This window comes from Alexandromys fortis, unplaced genomic scaffold (assembly GCF_014885135.2).
Source record: "Alexandromys fortis isolate MF-2015 unplaced genomic scaffold, M_Fortis_MF-2015_v1.1 scaffold_14, whole genome shotgun sequence".
NCBI classification, from domain to species: domain Eukaryota; kingdom Metazoa; phylum Chordata; class Mammalia; order Rodentia; family Cricetidae; genus Alexandromys; species Alexandromys fortis.
The window spans coordinates 16,610,142-16,630,734 of record NW_026067910.1 but is presented as its reverse complement, the minus strand read 5'-3'; the positions used below and the strand labels follow the sequence as shown (position 1 = coordinate 16,630,734).

Genomic DNA, 20,593 nt, shown 5'->3' with positions numbered 1-20,593 from the left:
TCAACTTCAGATCCTACTGCTCTCTCTCCCACAAGTACTAGTATTACAGGTGTTTCATCATGTCCATTTTATGTAGTGCTTAGCATCAAAGTCGGGTGTTGTGCATCAAGAGCAAGCCCCTACGAGCCAATTCACACCTCCAGCCTTGTAAGCTTATTGATAGTTCTAACGTTTCTAATACCAGTCATTAGCAAATTAAGCCTATCAGCCTACTTATAAAAGGCAACAGCAAAAGGTTCCTTTACTTATTATTTTATAGACAGGAAAACATGCTTTTACTTAATTTTAGGCAAAAATAGGGAATTAAATGAAGGCATGAAAAAAATAAATAATAGCAAACATTCCTGGGGGAAAATTGTTCTGCTCACCTATGGGATAGAAACATGGGATACTCTTAATAATGCTGTTCAAAGGATGAAATGAAAAGACCTCAGAACATCTACTCACACCAGCTCATCCTCAGCAACTTCCTTCTGTGTTTGAAGATCTTTTCTTCTGAGTTCCTTCAGCATCCGATCAATATCGTCCTGAAGCTCTTGCAAGTTTCTCTCCACAGTCTTGTCTTGACTTCCCAACGTTTCATTTAGTTTTACAGCCTTTTCATTTACAGCTGAATGGGGACAGTAAGACAACTTTTGTAAATTAAGTAATGAAAATGATATGCGCAAAGTTGGCATTCAACATCTGGTCTTCTCCCTATCTCCAGGGTATTGCAGTTTGAGAACCAGAGGTGGGTACCATGACAGTGGGCAGCGATGGAGAAAATGTGACATAGCTCTCTATGTTAAACTTCCGCTGAGAAACCACAATAATGAGAGTATTGTCTGTCTAGCCTCAAATGGAGGACATATAAATAAGAAACAGATTCAGATTCTCTTTGGGTCAAAGGTAAAGACAGGGGATGTATAGGTTAACACCTTATGGCTGAATACACAAGATCATTGGCATTGGTGACCAGTCATACCCAGTTCGTTTTAGGATACTGAAAATGGAAACGCTATCATCTGTGAGGTCACTAAACATGGCCCTGCCTTTGCATCTTGACAACTCCCTCATCTTAAATTTTTAAAGGAGGGAAAGAGCAGCAGTTTAGGGAGGAGGGACATAGACTGGGCCAGAAAGATGCATGTCTTCAGCAGTCACATCCATCCCGGGGACTGTGTTTACTATGCAGTAAGTGGGATTTCAAACTGTGCTCTTTGGAATATTAGCATTCTCCAGGAGCTTCAAGTACTCTACAAATGATGTCTGTTCTGCCAAGAACCTGCTTGATAGGTTGGTGTTCCGGGCACGATTTCATTTGGAAAAAGAACTCTCTGTCAAATGAAACTTTAAAAACTTGGTGAATTGAAACAGTTACGTAGCTCTATCATTCATTTTAGCCTCACAGTTTCTGGATGTTCTATGGGACGTTAATTTGGTGAGTTGAAGGGAGATATTTCCTCAAGCTCTTTGTCTTTTGAATATATACTTCTACATTATTACCACAGAAATCCTCCGAGAGAAGAGTCTGGCCTGCCCTAGAGGTATTTTCTAACATTTAAAGGTTTATTTGAAGACCTCTTTAAGCTGTAATAAATCTTGAACTTTCCCTACTGGAGAGATTTTTTTTTTCAGGTTTGCAGTGTGCAGAGTTCCCAAGTCGGATGCACACAGCAGTCAGGGTGGTCTTTGACTAGGTGACTTGGAAATGTGGTGCCCCATCCAGTGGCAGCAGCAGCTTTTTGGAAATGAAGATTCCTAGGTCCTGCCACAGACTGACTGAGACAGAGTCTGCCAACCAAGAATGAGCATTCCGGTGTTTGATCAAGTCCTCCAGAAGTTTTTGTTGGGGTATAAAGGACACTGACTAGTGCAAGAAGCTGTGTATATCTCAACTGCTCTTTCCAAATCACCCTTTTCCTCATAAATGTGTTCGTGTAGAAATCTGATGTAGCAAACACCTGTCCCTGATTATCAGAGCCATAGACATCATGTTTATTTTCCTTCTTAAATCTTAATGCAAAACTTAACTCCGAGTGATGGTAGGTAGAGATGGGGCCTCTGTTATCTTAAAGTGTCTTTTATAGTCTGTTCCCAAAGATAACTCTCCTCAGAGAAGAATTCGGTAGGAAAAAAAAAAGTGACCAGAGAATGAGAATAAGGAAACACCGACCTCAGCTGTATCTTTTAGAATATGTATGTCACATGTTTCCAATTAAAATGTAATGTGAAGATATAAAGAAACCATCAGGGCACACACAAATGGTTGCAACAACATGATGCTAAACTGAGGAAGAAAACAAAATTTGTAACTAAGAGGGGCTGGATCTGAGGTCAGTGGTAGAACATTACCCAGCATGCATGAGGCCCTCAACTCAGTCCCCAGCACTGAGAAGAAAGCTAGTTGATCAAACAAGGTTTGATCCTCTACTGCTTATGTAGGAAGAATCAGAAATTAAACTAAAGATCAATGTTATTTAATTCTTCGTTCCAAGGTATGCAGTGCCCCTTTCAATACATTTCCTACAGAGTTGGAAATAAGTGCAGAATATACCACTTGAATTGACTCTACTTATTCTGGTCTTCTTTCAGAAGAGGGTTTATGGTAATTAAAATATTTTAAAGGCAGGGTAAAATCACCATGAGGGGAAACCAGAGGAAAGGAAAAAAAAACTAGAATGAAGAAAATGTTTCTAGATGGAAAGGCAAGCCATACTGTTTGTTCTGAAATATCCTAAACCAGCTTCAAATCATGACAGCATTCTATGTGCAACATGGAACAAATGGGACCTTCTTAAGAAAAGCATCTGTTAAACAAACCCAATCCACTCCTGGGAGGAAGCAAATATGCTCTCTCTGTTAAATCTGAAAAACCCTCTTACCGGTAAGTTTATCCTGGAGGAAATTTGCTTGTCTGTTCTGAGAACCAGACAAGAAAGAAGATGTCTAGTATTAATAAAGTCCTGCTATAAGTCACGACATAAACACTAATGGAGTTGATCTCTGTCCTTCATTAATTCTAACCCATGAGATAAAACTCAGCTCCCTCATGATCTGAGCAAGAGTCACGGCATAGTAGATCTACAATTACAGTAGACATAAAAATACATCGTGGTTGAATGGAAGCTGATTGTCTGTGAAGAGGCCATGACTCATAATGGAAGACTTTATGATAGGTGAGCACTTCATCTATCTAAACAAAACTGAAACAGATGAATGCCAGGTTGAAGCACTCGCTTTTCCACAGCAATGTACTGCCACTAATAAAATGCAAAAGTCCTCCTAATACCCCCATTACTGATGATTAGGTGAAGGAAAAGAAAGTGTGGTGGTGTAGGATAACCCATTTAATATTTAGTCAATTCTTTCCTCTCCTCCCTGTTTTTTCCCTTTATTGTCTTCCCTCCTCATCTCCTTTCCCTTTCTCTCCTCTTCCCTAAACTGTTAAGCCTTCTGTAGCCAATCTCACAGAACATCTTAGCTGAAATTTAGCATATTTCTGGTATATGCAAATTTGAACTTTGTTTTAATTGTGAGTGTCTGCGGGCAGAAGTGAGCTGTGTTCCTATTTCCTCAGATACAGGTCCCCTCTGTGTTCTGTGATTACCATTAATGAATAAAGAAACTGCCTTGGCCTATTGATAGGGCAGGACTTAGGTAGGTGTTGAGGATTGGACTGAATGCTGGGAGGAAGAAGGGCAGAGGCAGGGGATGCCATGGAGCTGCCACCACCAGAGATAGACATGCTGAAACTTTTCTGGTAGGCCATGACCTCGTTGTGATGCACAGATTAATGGAGATGAATTAAACTAAGGTGTAAGAGTTAGCCAATAAGAAGCTAGAGCTAATGGGCCAAGCAGTGATTTAATTAATACAGTTTCTGTGTGGTTATTTTGGTTCTGATGGCCAGGATGAACAAGTGGTTCCTTGCAACATACCTTACAAGAAGAAAATGGTGCTGTCATTGCACAGATGTATTTAGATCGTCTGTCCAAAGCATAATATGAGAAATGAAAGCTACCTCTTACAACTGACAATGCTTTTTCATCTGTAGTACAGACCATAGATGTGGTTAAATACTATCTTTACACTGTCCCTTGTGGTGATATCTGTTGATGATCTAACAAAAAGAGTTGTCTGAGGATCAGAGTGCAGAGACAGCCACACTAGTTAGCCATAGAGGCCAGGCAATGGTGGCACAAAACTTTAATCTCAGAACTAGGGAGACAGAGATCTGTTGGTTCTAGGCCACCCTGGGATACATGAAATAGATCCAGTATAAAAAAGAAACAGAGTCAAGAGGTGGTGTCTCACTTTTAATCCCAGTATTTGGGAGTCACGTGCCCTTAATCTTAGCACTTAGAAGGTGGAGACAGGAAAGGCTATGACTGGGTAGAGAGAGGAATATAAGGTAGGAGGAGCTAGGAGCTCACAGCAGTCAGTCTGAGGACAGGACAGGATCACCCCTTTGGTTTGAGCATTGGTGGAGGTAAGAACTCTAATGGCTGGCCTCTCTGCTTTGCTGATCCTTTCCCCCCTGATAGCTGACTCGGATTTTTTTTTTTTTTAGAGTAGTTAGAATTCATGCTACAGTCCCTAGTGGTGACTTTGTGTGGTGTCCAAACACCAAAAAAAAAAAAAAAAAAAAAAAAAAAAGGCCCATGCTAGCAACTATATTCCTGTCTCTCTGGGGTGGGAGTGGGAGATTCAATCCAAAGAAGGAAGCAAGCAGTGATGACCCTGGTATCAACTAAAGCTTATATTAGCAGTTTTATTTACAAACAAGTGGCTTTTGCAAAATATTTATATAATTTTGTTTATGTGTATTCACACCTTGGGTATTTGTATGTATACCGGGTACATGCAGATGCCTTTACAAGCCACAAGAGGGAGCTGCATCTCTGGAACTGGAGTTACAGGAGGTATTTGAGCTGCATGATAGGAGTGCTCAGAATACAAGCTGAGTCTTCTGCAAGAGCAGCAGCTCCTCTTAAGCACTGACCCCCAAGCCAAAGCTGAAATGATTTTTAACATGAGGTACTAGGAGGCTGTTGGGTGTTGAGTATTTGAGACATGAGACAAAAGATGGGAAAGGTTACCTTCAGAGATCAGTGTGGAAGAGAGGGGGTCTGTGTCATACATTTGTTGTTTGGGGACATTTTCAAACAGCATCCGTGGAAAATAATGCCAGGGAGAACACAACAGTTTCATGGACCAGACCAGGGAGCACAGCGAATTAACTGAGATACTTTGTTAGAGAAAGTAACGTGTTCTACTTCAGAACGGACTCATTTGAAAACGCCGTTGCTCCATGCAACAAGGGAGTCGGTCGTTATTGTCAGAATTTGCCTTTAAATTTAGCTTACATTCTCTCTGAAAAGTTCACAGTATTGCAGAGCAACGAAGATGCTTAGCTTCTTAAAGAAAAGAAGCCACTCTTTGAGCCTTCCGAGCATGCATGCATATTGAACATTTATTTATAGAGACTGAAGTGTTAAGGACTTCTTAGTCTGGGCTTGTGCCCAAAGAAGCGGCTTCCACTTTAATTCTCAGTCATATCGGGAGATGCCAAGAACTAATTCCTGGGGAATTGTGGTCTACATGCCAGGGAGCCTCTAGTGAACTCATGCAGCCAAATCCTGAGCAACAGATGTTCTCTCAGAACCGGTACCAAGTACTTGAAGGACCGTTTTGAGACATGAAAGAGCAGTGCTCATGTACCAAATAGATGACAAAAATAAGTTTTAAAGAGAAAGGATTAATAAACTGTAGATGGCTTTGCTTAGAAAAAAGAGCCAAACATAGGTTTTTCAATTAATTATTTAATTACCCTAGAACTGATTCCTATTCTACACCCATAATCATTAAATAATCAACCACTATTGCTCATTTAACTCAGTAGACTAGAATTCAGCTAATCATGACCCCAAGTAGCTCAACCAAAATACTCTTTAAACCTAAGACTTGAATTTAGAAAAGACATGTCTTTACAAGGGGAATTGCAGCCCCCATAAAATCCTTTCTTTAATTTTTCTGTAGGAGAAAAATAAAAATAAAAAATGTGATTTTTCTCATACCTTCAGCATCCTGGACAAGCCCTTTAATGAATTCTTCTAAGGATTTTGCTCTTGTGTTGGTCCTCTCAGCATCTTGTCCTGTTTGCTCACCATCTGCTGTCACTTTGGTCGCCTAATGATCCAAATTTAGGAGAAGTATAATTAATAGAGACGATGAAGTTCGAGCTAGATAAGCTCCCACTGGCTACATTTTCTTTCAGATTTTACTTTGAGCCAAAGGCAATCGATGAATTATTGATCAGATGTGCCTGCAATGACACCCCGCGCTCAAGTATACAATTAAACTTTATTACTTTTTCTATTAAATGGAAATCAGAGAGCTGTGTTTGGTTCTATTAAAACCCCTGCTATATGTGGTGACACAAACGTGTTAATACACAGTTATTTTGAAGTATCTTCCAGGCTCCAATGCCAAAAGTCTTTAATGGAATCCTCAGCCTCCACATGCTACAGTTTTGTCTAGTTTTTATTTTCTGAAACCGTGTGTATGCAGCAATGATCTCTTGAGGGAGGAACTGGCCGTCTGTCTCAATAAGCTTGATCCTATGGATTCACTTTAGATCAATATGCTAATTAGGAAACAAAGGGGGTGGGGAGTATTTAGCTACTCAGTACTAAATGCCTGCTTTGCAACACTGCCAAGATGCCAAGAAAACATGACGGCAGAATTAATGCTTGTTTTCCTATACGACATCACTAGAAATATGGCTGTTAATCACAAAATCACACACTATGGTCAACGAAATGAAACAAAAGCCCCCAAACAACTCTACCTTCCAAAGTGCAACCTAAAACATACTCATGTTGGATCATACTGGAAATACCTTTGACACAGTGGGATTGATTTGAAGTGCTCTTTGCAGACATAACACTGTCAAATACAAATAGACTGGATGATGTTAAAAATTTCTCTAACAATAATGCGAGGCTTACAGCACAATGGCATGGGCTTAAGCTTTATTTCTTTACATAATAGGATTTCCCTTTTGTTCAAACCTGCTGGTAATCTAGTTACTGACACTGAAACAGAGAACCAAAATGTGTCTCTGTGTGATATTGCATGAGGTTCAAGTTTGCTTAGCAGTAACACGCTACAGCAGCAGTTCTCAACCTGTGGGTCACAACCCCTCGGGAGTTGACTAACCCTTTCATGGGGCTGCCAAAGACAATTTGGTATATCAGATATATACATTATTAATCTAACAGGAGAAAATTACAGTTATGAAGTAGCAATGAAAATAATTTTATGGTTGGGGGTTAATGCTACGTGAGAGGCTGGATATTAAAAGGTTACAGTAGTAGGAACTACTGCACAGTCTTGCATTAGAGTGCTTGCATTCTAGGGTATGACCAGAGAATTAATGATTTTATAACTATACATTGGATTTTAAATAGCAAATGTTTGTTTGGCTAACACAAAGCATGGCAAGAGATGCCTCAGGTATTGTTCTTCATTTTATTTTTTACCCCAGGGTCAACAAGAAGTTGAATTAACGGTGGAACCTAAACTCCAACTATTGTTACCCACTTTTTACATCTGCAAGCTTTAACATCACAAGGATGAAAAGGGAAGCAGCCACTGGAACCCTCTTAAACTCCTGTTTGCAGCAGGGAGCAGTGACCTGGAGAATGCTAATCAATGTACTTAATACTCTGATTTAGTCTTCTGAGATATTAATAATGGGATTTTTTTTCCTTTAGAATTTTTTTACAGTTCTTTTTGGAAATAAACTGTGCTCATAATTTCTAAGTATGTCAGTTGTTAAGTATACTAGTAATCTTTCAAATCAGGCCTCTCTAGCTCTTTATACCCAATATACCCAAGGCTTAGATGGATCAAATAAAATAGCTTCACACACACACACACACACACACACACACACACACACACACACACTTTTTCAATGTTTTTTTTTTGGTTGCTAACTAAGGTAAACTATTTAAGATTTTGTCAACCTGAAACATACTAGAAGTTTCTGTGATCTAAACTGTACTCTCTGATACCACTGTGATGTTCACTGTCATGGAACAGCATAAGTACTTGATCTTCAACATGGTCATCTTCCACTATCTTACAAATGAATGTATCCACAAGCACCAGTATATTCTACTACATAGAAAATTATTTTTGAACTAAAGTTTAATTTTTGCCATAGCACTATCTTTTCTATATTACTAACCAATCTCGTAGTCTCACCAACAGGTACACTAACCTTTAAGAATTTAATACCGAAGCCAGGTAGTGGTGGTGCATGCCTTTAATCTTAGCACTCAGGAGGCAGAGGTGGGTGGATCTCTGGGAGCTTGAGGCCAGCCTGGTCTACAAGAGCTAGTTCCAGAATAGGCTCCAAAGCTACAGAGAAACCTTGTCTCAAAAAAAGAAAAAAATTAATATAACTAATCATTTAAAATGTATGTTAGTATGATCTCTCTTATATTTAGATGGCCAAGAACATAACCATTTTGTTTTTCTCTTGACTTAACTTCATTTATCGAGTATTATGTAAGAAACTTCATTAACAAATACTTCAAATATGCTAGTATTCCTGTATTACTCAGGTGAGAATCATGATCACAAAGGTGATCCCTAAGGCCACATGGAATGAGTCTCCCTGACTCCCTATCAACACATCACATAAGCCAAGCAGTTCCCTTCTTTGGATCCCTTGGTTTCTTACTGTCTTGACCAGAATGAGCTTCTCTTTAATACTTTGAGAGATGTTTACCTCCCTTCATTCATCCCCTTTAATTTTTTCTCTTCTTAGAACGACTGTTAGCAAGGTTCCTTAACTAGGTCTCCAGATTTACTGTAGACAAGTATTTCTTCCACAGCACGATGTATTTGGGAATCTCATTTATTTTAATGAATAAATAACTGTTTTACCTATATAATGACTTCCCTTCTCCTCTGGAAAGTAAGCACAGTGAGGGACAGTTTTTTTTAAATTATTAATTTTATTAATAATAAATCTATCTAGCCTGCGGTGGGGGGTATGCAGGAAGTACAGAAAGTAAATCTGTGGCCACACTGCACATATTTACACAACGAGCAAGATAATGTGAGGTTTTTATCACACCCCCAAGAGTAACAATTTAAAGCTTACAATTGTTTTTTTATGTGTATTATTGTGTTTTCTCTAATTTTTTTTTCTGTTTTCATTTATTTATTTATTAAAGATTTCTGTCTCTTCCCCACCACTGCCTCCCCTTTCCCTCCCCTCCCCCAATCAATTCCCCCTCCCTCGTCAGCCCAAAGAGCAATCAGGGTTCTCTGCCCTGTGGGAAGTCCAAGGACCACCCACCTCCATCCAGGTCTAGTAAGGTGAGCATCCAAACTGCCTAGGCTCGTGAGGGACAGTTTTGATCTGCTGTGTTCATCATTTTGTATCCAGCTCTAAGTATGGTGTCTAACCTCAAAAACTAAATAGTCCCTGAATGTGTTTAAATAGGTGACCAAACCATTTTTCTCACAAAACTTACCAGTGTTTTTAGACAATTTGTCATCTAATTTCCACCTTTGGGTGCTAGGATTCTGTCTCACTTTCTTATTCCCGAGCAAACCAGTCGTGGTACGTGGCAAGTAGCAGGGAATCTAAAATGTTGGATGATTGGCTGGTATAAAAATAATGAAACCAGCCACCCTTCTGAAGTGCTAAAGCCTGCTGGAGAAATCCCAGTGTCATTCAGACTGACCATATGCCTGGTGCTTTGCTTGCCAGTGAATGTGGATGGCAGAACAGGTTTCTGGGCATTTCTCACTGTTCACATGGAACTGCTACTTATGATCTGCAGCTGAGTACTTGGGAGGAGAGCCAGGCAAGCGTCCCTCCATTTGCAGGAACACCACGTTCTACCTTGTAGCCTCTTGGAATCTCAGAGTTGTGATGACACATGAGACCCCCAGGATGGCGAAAGCAGGGTGAAGGCTTAGGATAGTTGGAGTCCTCAGACAGTTCGGGGCTTAATTAGAGTGAGTCCCTTTTTTTTTAGCATGAAAGATAGTTTCGCCTCTTGGCTACATTCCAGCAGACAAGTAGATATGAAGTCCCTAGCACCACGACACTGCCTGGGTGGATTGAAACACTAAAGGCCAGGTTACGCAGCCAGCCTTTGCCAGACAGATTCTGTGCAGATTCACAAGGGCTTACAACACACTCCATCTCAGCTACCTTCCCTGCTAGAGAGACAGACCAAAACATGGGCCCCATTTCCACAAGGTGGAAGTGGAAAGTATGGGAAACCTAAATGGTCCACTTGAAATCACATCAACACATTTCTTTACTTTCGTTTATCTTTTGAAAATATGCTCACTCAACTAGATTGTTTTCCCCTGGATTTTAGATTTTGTTGATTTATTTTAGAGTATTTATATGCAGACAGTATCTTGACCATTAGGCAGATGTTAATTTTCTTCTGAATGGTATGGCTTTTACTTCCCTGTGGTAACTCAAACAGGTCTCACCATGCCTCTTAAATTCAGTACCTCATTTTCTTGGTTGGATATTACTAGTGTCTTTCATTACGGGCTTCTCTATGTTAAAACAAGAATCTAATGGAGCAAATCTAACTGCCTAATAGACAACATTGCTTAAATGCCATCCACCTTTGCATCTGCAGCCTTATATGGGTTCTTGCTATAATTAAATTTCAGATATAGTCATTTACATAATATTTTCAAGGGTCATCTTCAGACTGCACTGTCTAGCTAAGTGGCAGTAACTCACTCCCCAGGCAAGTTGTTGGGCCAACAACACACAAGGAAAGAAACAGGAAGATGTTACCTAGCCCTGTAGAATGGTGAGAGAGACATTTCTAAGGGTATGTCTTTCTGAATATGTCCTGTGTTACTTTTCAAAGGTGCAAACCAAGCCAGCAGGATTTGCTGCATATACCCTCACCCCCTTAAAAGCACAGGAGGATAAAGTATGATGTTGTCAACCTGAACTTTAATTTTTGAAAAATGAAAATAAAGCATCATAAACGCATGCCATTAAATATTGAAAAACTAGTTTCTCTGCTTTATATATGTTTCATCTTCATTAAGCTTGATTTTCAACAGACAGTAAAAGACAAAGCAAGAAAAGCTAAATTATGATATTCAGGCTGTTGCTAGCACTGCCTTCTCATAGATACAAAGCACATGGGAGGCAGCTATCAAAGAAAGCATCGAACTTCGCATAAGTGCTACCTCATTTTGGCAGAGTTTTAGAGAAATTCAAAGTCAGTGCTGATTTTGGACTTGTCTACATGTTTTCTAGCTGCTCTCATGCTAATCTTTTTAGCCAGGAATGTTAGGGAAATAGATTACTGTTTCAAGATAAACACAAAATATGTAAGCACTTCTAGGCAAAAAGGCAGGTGTTACACCAGCTATGTGGAGTGAAACTGCATGTGTCTCAACCGATATAAAGACTAGCCATCAGAGGAATGGAAGCTAGCTGCGAGGCAACTTTGGGACCATAGTGAATCTCAACCTTGGCTGATGTCAGAATCATCTTTGAGGTGTTCGTGAAAATCCCAGCATCATGATTCTCATGGTTCTGAGTCCTGACCTGGGTAAATTCTGCAATGAAATGCTAGTCCAAGACAGTAGGTATTGGAGAACAAGAAGTTGTAGACATTGCATGGATCATGCTCTGGCCCAATCACATGACTCTTCGCTCATGTGCTGGCTCTGTAGTCTACTATTCGTACCCGAATCCTCAATCCTTCTGCTTATGATTTTATACGTTTCTACAAATGTTTGAATTTTAAGGGCACCTTGATCACCTTTAGAGTCTCGTTAGTAAAGCAACTTAGGAAGACATGATTTCTACATGGAACAGGGCACCATGGAAGAGGTCTTGGCAGTGCAAAACACTAAGGAAGAACTAAAGATGTTAGAATAAAGCCACTTTTTATTCAAATAGCCCATTAGATATGCTGTAGTAACTTAAGATGTTAAAAATCAAGGAAACTGGCTACATGAAAAACCTCTGCACTATTTTTGTAACTTCTTAAATATCTAAAAAATATAAAACATAAGGTTTATCTAAAAAAATAACATTGGAATTAAGCGCAAATGGGTCATAGTGTAGAATGAAAAACTAAAAAGTTCCCAGAATGTAAGAAAAAAACAAAAATATAGACACTCTTGGGCGATGGTGATGACTTCTGAGCTATAATATCAGTAATAGACTAAGGGGGAAACATTTTGATAAGCTTGACTACATTAGAACAAAAAAACGCCTGCACTTTTAAGAAAATGAAAAATAAGCCACAGGACAGAAAACTATTACCTATCATACAAATAACCTCTAAAATTCAACAACAACAACAAAAATCAGACTGGGAAGAGAGCTGGGTGGGTAAGGTGCATGCTGCACAGCCATGAAGATCTGAGTTTGGATCTCCAGCATCCATGTTAAAAAAAAAAAGCAGCTGCCATGATATTCTGCTTCTATAATGACCCCACCCCTGGATTATAACAATACCAGAATCCACTAAAAAACAAGTATGAGAGCAACATTCATTCAGTGCTGCTGAGAATGTTCCACGCAGTTTGGAAGAGATGGAACGTTCTTACAAAGCTAAACACACTCATTTAAGAAACATTCCAGCAATTATGCTGCTTGATATTTACTCAAATGAATCGAAGAGTATGCCCACATAAAAATCTGAACGGAGATTTTTATAGTCAATTTCTTCAAAGTGCTAAAACTTGGGCACAATTAAGACATCCTTCATTAAGTACATGGATAAATCAACTGTGATGCGTGAAGACATTAGAGTATTTATTATTCAGAGCCAAAAAGTAACGATCTATTAAGCCATGTAAGGATGGAGAGAAACCTTAGGTGTGTATAACTCAGGGGAAAAAGCCAGTCTGAAAATACCGCATTTATGTTTTCAATTACACTGTATTTTGGCTAAGACCACACTATGGAGAGGTCTTAGCATAGTGAAACTATTTTGTAGGATACAATCATGTTGGATGTTGACTGTTGTGCATGTGTATACAATGTGTACTGGCAGGAGTGAAGGTTAAGTGGGTTAGAAACTTTGGACAATAATACCGCAACGCTGTAGGTTCCCTGACATCGACAAATTTTCCATTCTAGCTGGGCAGGTAGACAGTGGGGCAGTCGAATGTGGGAGGGTGGAAAATGTGCAGAAACTTCCTGCACCTTCCATTCAGTTTTGCTTTGCACCTTTAACTGTTCTGTAAAGCTTTCTAAAAGCATACAAATTTAGTCTGCTGAAAAAAAAAAAAAACACACATGGGTTGAGACAAACAAGAGATCAGACACCTCTGGGGAAATAGTACTCGTGTCTTGACTGAGATCACTAGGGTCAGTAAGAGCAGGGACTGTGCCAGCTTCTCTTGCACCTGTATATGCATGTCTGCCATAGTGCCCACAATAGTGAGACCCAGCAGTCAACTGGCGAGGGAGGGAAGTGCTACCTGTTCTATGAACGTTCTTTTCTAATTGTTCCTCACCAGGTGAAACTACCCCAGTTTTAGGCATTTCTTGTGTATGTTTTTGCTCATTTATTTCATGCTTTATTGTGTATTTGAAGAAAATTATAACATCCTATGTATACACACACACACATATCCACACACATACATGACTAACAGCTCCAACAGAATGGATGGAGCCTCATTAGTATTTTTTATCTGCCAACTCTTAATCTGAACTTTGGATGAAGAGGGCAAACAAATGGAAATGAGTTGACATGAATTTTACTTGGCAAGACTTGTTTAAACTATCTTATTTGGTAATATTCATGTGACAAGTTAAAAGTTACTATCATTAAATTAAAAGCATCACTCACTTTAGCCTGAAACTCTGTTCAGCTTATACATTATTCTGCATTGGTGTGCTGTGTCTTCAAAAAGGTATTTCTGATGTGATTTGGACCCTCAGAACTGTGGTTCAATTCTATGTATTTAGAAGACATTTGTTCATGGGGAACATGGATGATCCATGGGACACAGCACCCTAACTTTATCAGGTTGTGTGTCCATTGTTAATCTATTTCTCTGCTAAGGCTGGACAATGCATTTCTTTAAACAGACTAATTAATCTCCAAGAATCTTCTAATTGCAACATCTTTCGTCATTTAAATCTAAATTTATATAATCCCCTGGATCCTGGGATTCAGGCTAGTTTTCATGTTCATGCATTCTTCTGTCCACAAGATGGCAGACTTTATGTTATTTTCCCCAGTCTCCAAGGGTTAAAAAGAACCTCAATCCTTTTGCAGTTTTGAAAATCTAAACCTAACAATTTCTGGTAAAAGTCAGATAGAAGCAGCATGGGTTTTACAGCTTGACTAAATGGTGTCTTAAACACTCCAGATTCTGATAATGAAGATTTCATTTTCGGAGTAGGAGTACTACTTGAGACTGTATTTCTCCAGAATAGTAGAAACTCCACAAAGATTAAAGACACGATAAGTATTTTCATTTGTGTTTCTTCTCTTTTACATAAACAAGGACAGAGTTTTTGAAACTTAGAATTGATTAAAAAAATTTACAATGGAGGCTATTAGGTAAAGTCCTCAAAATACACAATTGTTATTAATCTTTTTCCCTGACCCATGCCAAGTATGTCAACCTTGTATATTTTAGTGGTGTATGTGTGTGTGTGTGTGTGTGTGTGTGTGTGTGTGTATTTGGAGGGGGGTCACTGGGAAATAAGACTTCCTCTGGAGAAGAATTAGCCAACCATTACTCCTGGATCTCACGAACAAAGTTGAAAATTAGAAAGAAGGTTTCAGAACAGCACTGCTGTTTTTTTTAGTGAGGAGAAAACTGATTCTGTGAGGTCTGTGTGCTTAAGGAGACTCGTGGCTTTTCCAACTCACCCTGCTCAGTAGCTCATTCATTTCCATCACGAGGGTGTTCAGATTGCCCTCCGCCACCTGAATGAGCCTCTCCGGTGCCCGCTGGGGTGAGAGCAGATGCTGAAAAAGATTTCAGGTCATGTACATCTTAGTAAATGGTTTGGTAGCCATGCTAAGGTCAGACAGAGCACATTTTTTTTTTTCCTGCACGCACTGAATACTTAGCATTGCTGTCCTCAATAGAAGAGAAACTACCTTAAGTGGACACTTACTCATAGACTGCCATGCCAGATAGTCATGTAAATATGAAGACTTGCTGCGGTTTATTGAGAAATTACCATGTTTTAAATTTTTTTGTTTATCCTCCTTACTCATTCACTTCTTATAAGAACTCTGTGAGGTAAATGTTACCCCATTTTCTGGATGAGTGGACTGTGGACTGCAGAGAGCTTTTACAAAAGGTCATCAGCTGGTAACTGGTTGTATTTAGAAGGACTGTTGGATTATCAAGATTCCCATTCCAATCAGCATAGCTGTAGTTCACAAGGGAGAACGTGAGCAACCCCTACTGCAAGGACTTTGCTTGCGAGGTTGAACCTGTGGTCAAGATTTGTAGTATTTGCCTATACACACACGCTGTGCCAGAATCCTCTATAATCTGTAATTTACTTTTAGACAGGGCCAACCTGTGATAGTGATGAAGAAAACTGAAAATTGGTCTGCTCTGTAAAGTTGGCAAAGGGTTGACAGCTCCATGTCCTTGTACAGATCATAAAAATACCACAATACCCATTCCATGCCTAATAGGAGGGGTTATTGCTCCTTATTAATCACAGCTTTAGCCACCCTCCATTCTTCTAGATAAGATTCACTAGAATTTGCATTGAGGGCTTCACTTCCACTTGCTAATGACTGAAGGGACTGCAAGCTCCTGCATCTGGGAAATTGCTCCATCTACGGAGGCCAAGCACAAGTCTAACTGTTGCATCATGTCATTCCTTATCCTTCTCACCGAGATGTTGCACAATTCCCCCCATGTTGTTTAATGTCAATGATGGCAATAAATAAGTAAACTTAGCTTTGGCGGCCATCACACGTGTAGTTCTGGTGGCCTTTGATGAGAACTTGGGAACCACAACATAATATAGTACTTACATGTTGTAAAATATCAAAATAGGATTTTAAGTTTTCAAATAATAGATGTATTATATAGAAAAAGAATTGACGGATGAAGGGAGAATGGAATTAAAGAATTGTGGAGGTCATTTTCATGAACTCTGGAACATAAGAGAGGTGTCAGAAGTCTTTGGCGTTAATGATGCTCCTGGGTAGAACCTCTTCTAAGGGCCTCCAGGAAACTCACCATCCGTTGGTAACTTACTATTTTTTAAAAAATATGGTTGTACACATCTGAAATATTTGCTTTTCTAATTTGTTTTCTAGTCTGCATTCTCTCTCTGTGTTGAAAATAGCTGGCCGGCCTCCTTTGCATGAAGGGTTTTATGTTCTTGAATATGAGACTATGAGGTAAATAGATTGTGGCCTAGCTTTCAAGGTTGTCCTTTGTGTTGCCCTGCCCTCTAGAGTTCCAGCCTTATCTCTCACACACAGGCCTCACTTCTAATGTGGCCAGACAGGCCCAACGCGTCTCTCTGCCATATGCAGGTGGCTCTCTTAAACAAGGTGGTAAGAGCGTGGCCTGGGGCCAAGGAGGTCTCACTACTGGCTGGCTAGATCTCCCATATGAATTATTTTTGTCTCTTCAAGGTTGTAAAAAATGTTCAGCCTCAAAGGCCCTAGAGTCATACTGCCTCTATTGTGATCTCCCCTCTTCAATTATTAGCTGGGCAATTGGGCTGCAGACAGAACTTTCCTATGCCCCAGTTTTCCTGCTTAAAGACACTTAACACAGTACTTCTTTTTTTTTTTTTTTTTTTTTTTGTCATTTCAGACTGTTCCAACAAAAATTACCACGGATTAGGTGACTTGAACAAAACCTACAGTTCTGGAAGCTGAATGGTCTGAGGTTGTCAGCTAATTTGGTTGCTGGTGAGGACCTGCACACAGTTCTCTTTTCCCTGTGTGCTGAGATGGCTGGCAGAGATAATTCCTCCTCCTCCTGCTCCTCCTCCTGCTCCTCCTCCTCCTCCCTCCTCCTCCTTCTCTAAGGCTATTGTTGTATCATGAGGGCTTCGTCCTCATTCCTCAGTTTAACAATGATCACCTCCTAAAGATTTGATTTCAAAATGCCGTCATGATGGGAACTAGGGCTTCTGTAGCTCACAAATAGATGTGTTGAAATGCTGGTCTATAAGGTAATGATGCTATCAAGTGTGCTTTTGAGAAGTGACCAGGTGATGAGGGGAGATCCCTTCTGCTTGGGATTACTCTTTGAAATATAGCCAGTGAGCTCAGAATTCTTGCCACTATAGGAAGCCAGAGCAAGGAGTCACATATACACAAGTAATGATCCCTTACCAGACACTGAGTCTGCCTTAAATTTGGGCTTTCTATCCAGCTGAACTATTAAAATTGCATTTCTATTGTTCACAAGCTAGCCAGTTAAAGCATTTTGTTGAAGCAGCCAAGCAAACTAAGTCAAAGCTTCAAATTAGAACCTTAGAGGTAAATAAACTACTTATCAAAGCTCTATTTTCTTTTTTTGGGGGGGGGTGTTGTTGTTATTGCAAGAACCTTGTACTATCATATATGCACAATTTTAATTACATAACTTTTCAACAGAAGTTGTTGTTACTGCCACCATTAAGGCAGTGGTGAGGATTAAAGAATATTGTATTCCCTAGAAACATAATCTGCTACCAGCTAGTGCATGAAGCAAAGAGGTTTCCCCTGTCCTCACCAGCACTTCTCTTCCTTTAGAAACCTCTGCCATTCAGGTCCCTACAAAACTAGGCCCTCATCACTGCTGGTTTCCCTAGTTACTCCGAATCTTACTTGTTTTTCCAATTTTTTTGTGCATCGAATCTTTAGAATGCACATGGTACCTCTACATTTGTTTTGCTAATGGCTTAATTATTGTTTAACTATTTTTTTAAACAACAGAGAATCTATGCAAGCTTGCCGAAGGTATGGGAAAACCAGAGGAGTTAAGAAATGCATCGGGAACTGAGTGCAGCTTGGGATCCTGCATCTTCTCAACAAGAATTTGATAACTGGGTGACAACATGCAGGAAACTGCTCCGAACTCATTCTGAACCACATTAATCTTCCCAATGATGCTACTAGCTTTTCACAGATGGAAAGCTTTGGCAATGTTTTTAGAATAGTGTGCCTTGAATTGGTACCTTCAGAATCACTTTCGAAGTTGCAACAACATTTAATCTTGTTTTCTTTCTTTCTTTTTCTTTTTTTTTTTTTTCGAGACAGGGTTTCTCTGCGGCTTGGAGCCTGTCCTGGAACTAGCTCTGTAGACCAGGGTGGTCTCGAACTCACAGAGATCTGCCTGCCTCTGCCTCCCAAGTGTTGGGATTAAAGGCGTGTGCCACCATCGCCCGGCTTGTTTTCTTTTTTTCAGTAATAATAAAGAGTAGTGAAAGCTTTCCAGACTTTAACTTTAACTTCCCTGACTGATAAGCAACTGGGAAATAGATGCCAGCAACTGATCTTAGGATCTACATTTGCATGGGTCAAAGGTCAAATTGAATGTGTAAGTCACACCTGCTTGTCACCGTCAGGACCCCTTGTAGGGGGCTATTCAGTTCCATTGCAGGAATGCAGACTGAGAAACCACCTGCCACCTGTAGAGGAGTGGGGATGTAGTCAACATAATATTCTCCTTGCGAGAAGCAATTCGCTTTCAGTCCAAATCATATTACTTTAGATTAATGCTTTTAATTTGAATTTTACTGGTTTTGAAGACTTTTGTATGGATTAATTTGTTTTGATTTTATGGAGCTATAAGTATAAGAGGGTACATACCTGATTTTATGTTTGCAGATATTTAAGTCACATAATAAAACTGATTTAGGACAAACAGAGGGGAATATAAAAGCATTTGCTTTTTATAACACTCTGCATATTACAGTTCTTCAGTTTGAAATACCAGTTTTGTTGTTGCTTTCCTGCATTTGCTTTCCTGGTTTGGGGGCCACAAAAGGAACTTGTACTTATGACAGCCAAGACCACTTGGGAAGCCTCTGACGTTTCGGGTCCTGGCCCTGCAGCTGTGAGTGCCCCCACCTACCTTGAGTTCCCGAGTTGTATTTTCAAGACCATAGAGAATCTTATATGGAGCAGGCAGCGGACCAGTGAGGTTGATATTCATGGCCATCTGCTCCAGACGAGCCAGGTCACCAAGAAGAAGGCCTGTGCACTCATCGCCACAAACTGGGAAAGGGAAATAAAGAATGTTTACTCGTGCTACACACTCCAGCCAGATGTTCAAAGATATCAATTATGGAACACTTTATGGTCCAAGCACAGTTCTAAGAAAGATGGTGAGATGCATCTCAGATAATTAGCGCAATCACACTGATGGCGGCCGAAGAAAGATGAGGAAAACAGAAGATCAAGTTGTATTTCATCACACAGTCACTAGAGGGACCAAACAAGAAGAGTGGCTTGAGTTTGCACTGCGTGGAGGGGGAAGCATGTTGAAGAACTGGTAAAAGAAAGAGAAAACATATAACATAAATCTGTGCGAATACAGCAGTAACACTACATCACACTGTTCACTGTGGTGTATGCCTTTAATCACAGCACTCAGGAGGCAGAGACAAGCAGATATCTGTGAGTTCAAAGTCAACCAGTCTAGGACTGTTACACAGAGAAATCCTATCCCGAAAAACCAAAAAAAAAAAAAAAAAAGGAATGTTCAACGCATCCAAACGTGTGGTACATCATCTTCCGTGGTACTGCTTAGCATCTGTAGCCATTTCTCCTGCAAAGGCTTTGTGTATGGCTTTGTGTACTATGAAAAAGGTATATAAGCATGATCTTGTCATACAGTCAGAAGATTTTGAGTGTGTTTGTATGTATTATATGTACAGGTACAGGCATACAAGTGTGTATGCTGAGTGATTGTGGATGTAAGTGTTAGGGGGTCTTTCTTTTTTCTTTTCTTTTTTTTATTTTGGTTTTTCAAGACAAGGTTTCTCTGTAGTTTTGGAGCCTGTCCTGAAGCTAGCTCTTGTAGACCAGGTTGGTCTCTAACTCATAGAGTTCTGCCTGCCTCTGCTTCCTAAGTGCCGGGATTAAAAGCATGCACCACCACCACCCAGCGGTGGTGGGGGGTCTTTCTTTATTGCTCTTACTGAACTAGGTGTTACTGTTTTGACTAGGATGGCTGTTCAGCAAGTGTCGGAGATAATCACGTGTACACCTCTCCAAAGTAGGTGGTTACAGGAGCTTCGTGTCACACTTAACATTTTCCATGGGTGCTGCAGCTATGAAATTAGGTATCATTATTATGAGGCAGTCACATTACTCACAGAGCCTTCTTCTCTCCCCCTGACAGAATTTTTTTAAGCCCCCAAGAAAGAACCTTTCTTTCCATAATGACTTTTCTTTGTCTTGATGTTTACTGTTTGGGCTAACATTTCCTCCTTTCCCCAAGTATTTTAGCTCTAACAACGAGCTGCAACTCCACCAATCTCTACTGTGATGATAAATTTATCCAGTCTTGCAAATACACAGTTCCTAAAGGTAGGGCAAGATCTAATCTGTAAGTAACTGGCTTTTTT

The 20,593-nt window shown here is 39.9% G+C and overlaps 1 protein-coding gene across 1 annotated transcript in view; it reads right to left on the bottom strand.

Moving 5' to 3' along the window:
* The window catches only part of Lama2 (laminin subunit alpha 2), a 586,091-nt gene that overhangs the window by 126,412 nt on the left and 439,086 nt on the right, over positions 1–20,593 (bottom strand). The window contains exons 33-36 of the mRNA XM_050138074.1: positions 19,096–19,238; positions 14,913–15,011; positions 6,060–6,171; positions 448–610 (exon numbers count right to left, since the gene is read on the bottom strand). Coding sequence (XP_049994031.1) covers positions 448–610; positions 6,060–6,171; positions 14,913–15,011; positions 19,096–19,238 — 517 coding nt within the window. The remainder of the gene's footprint in view (positions 1–447; positions 611–6,059; positions 6,172–14,912; positions 15,012–19,095; positions 19,239–20,593) is intronic.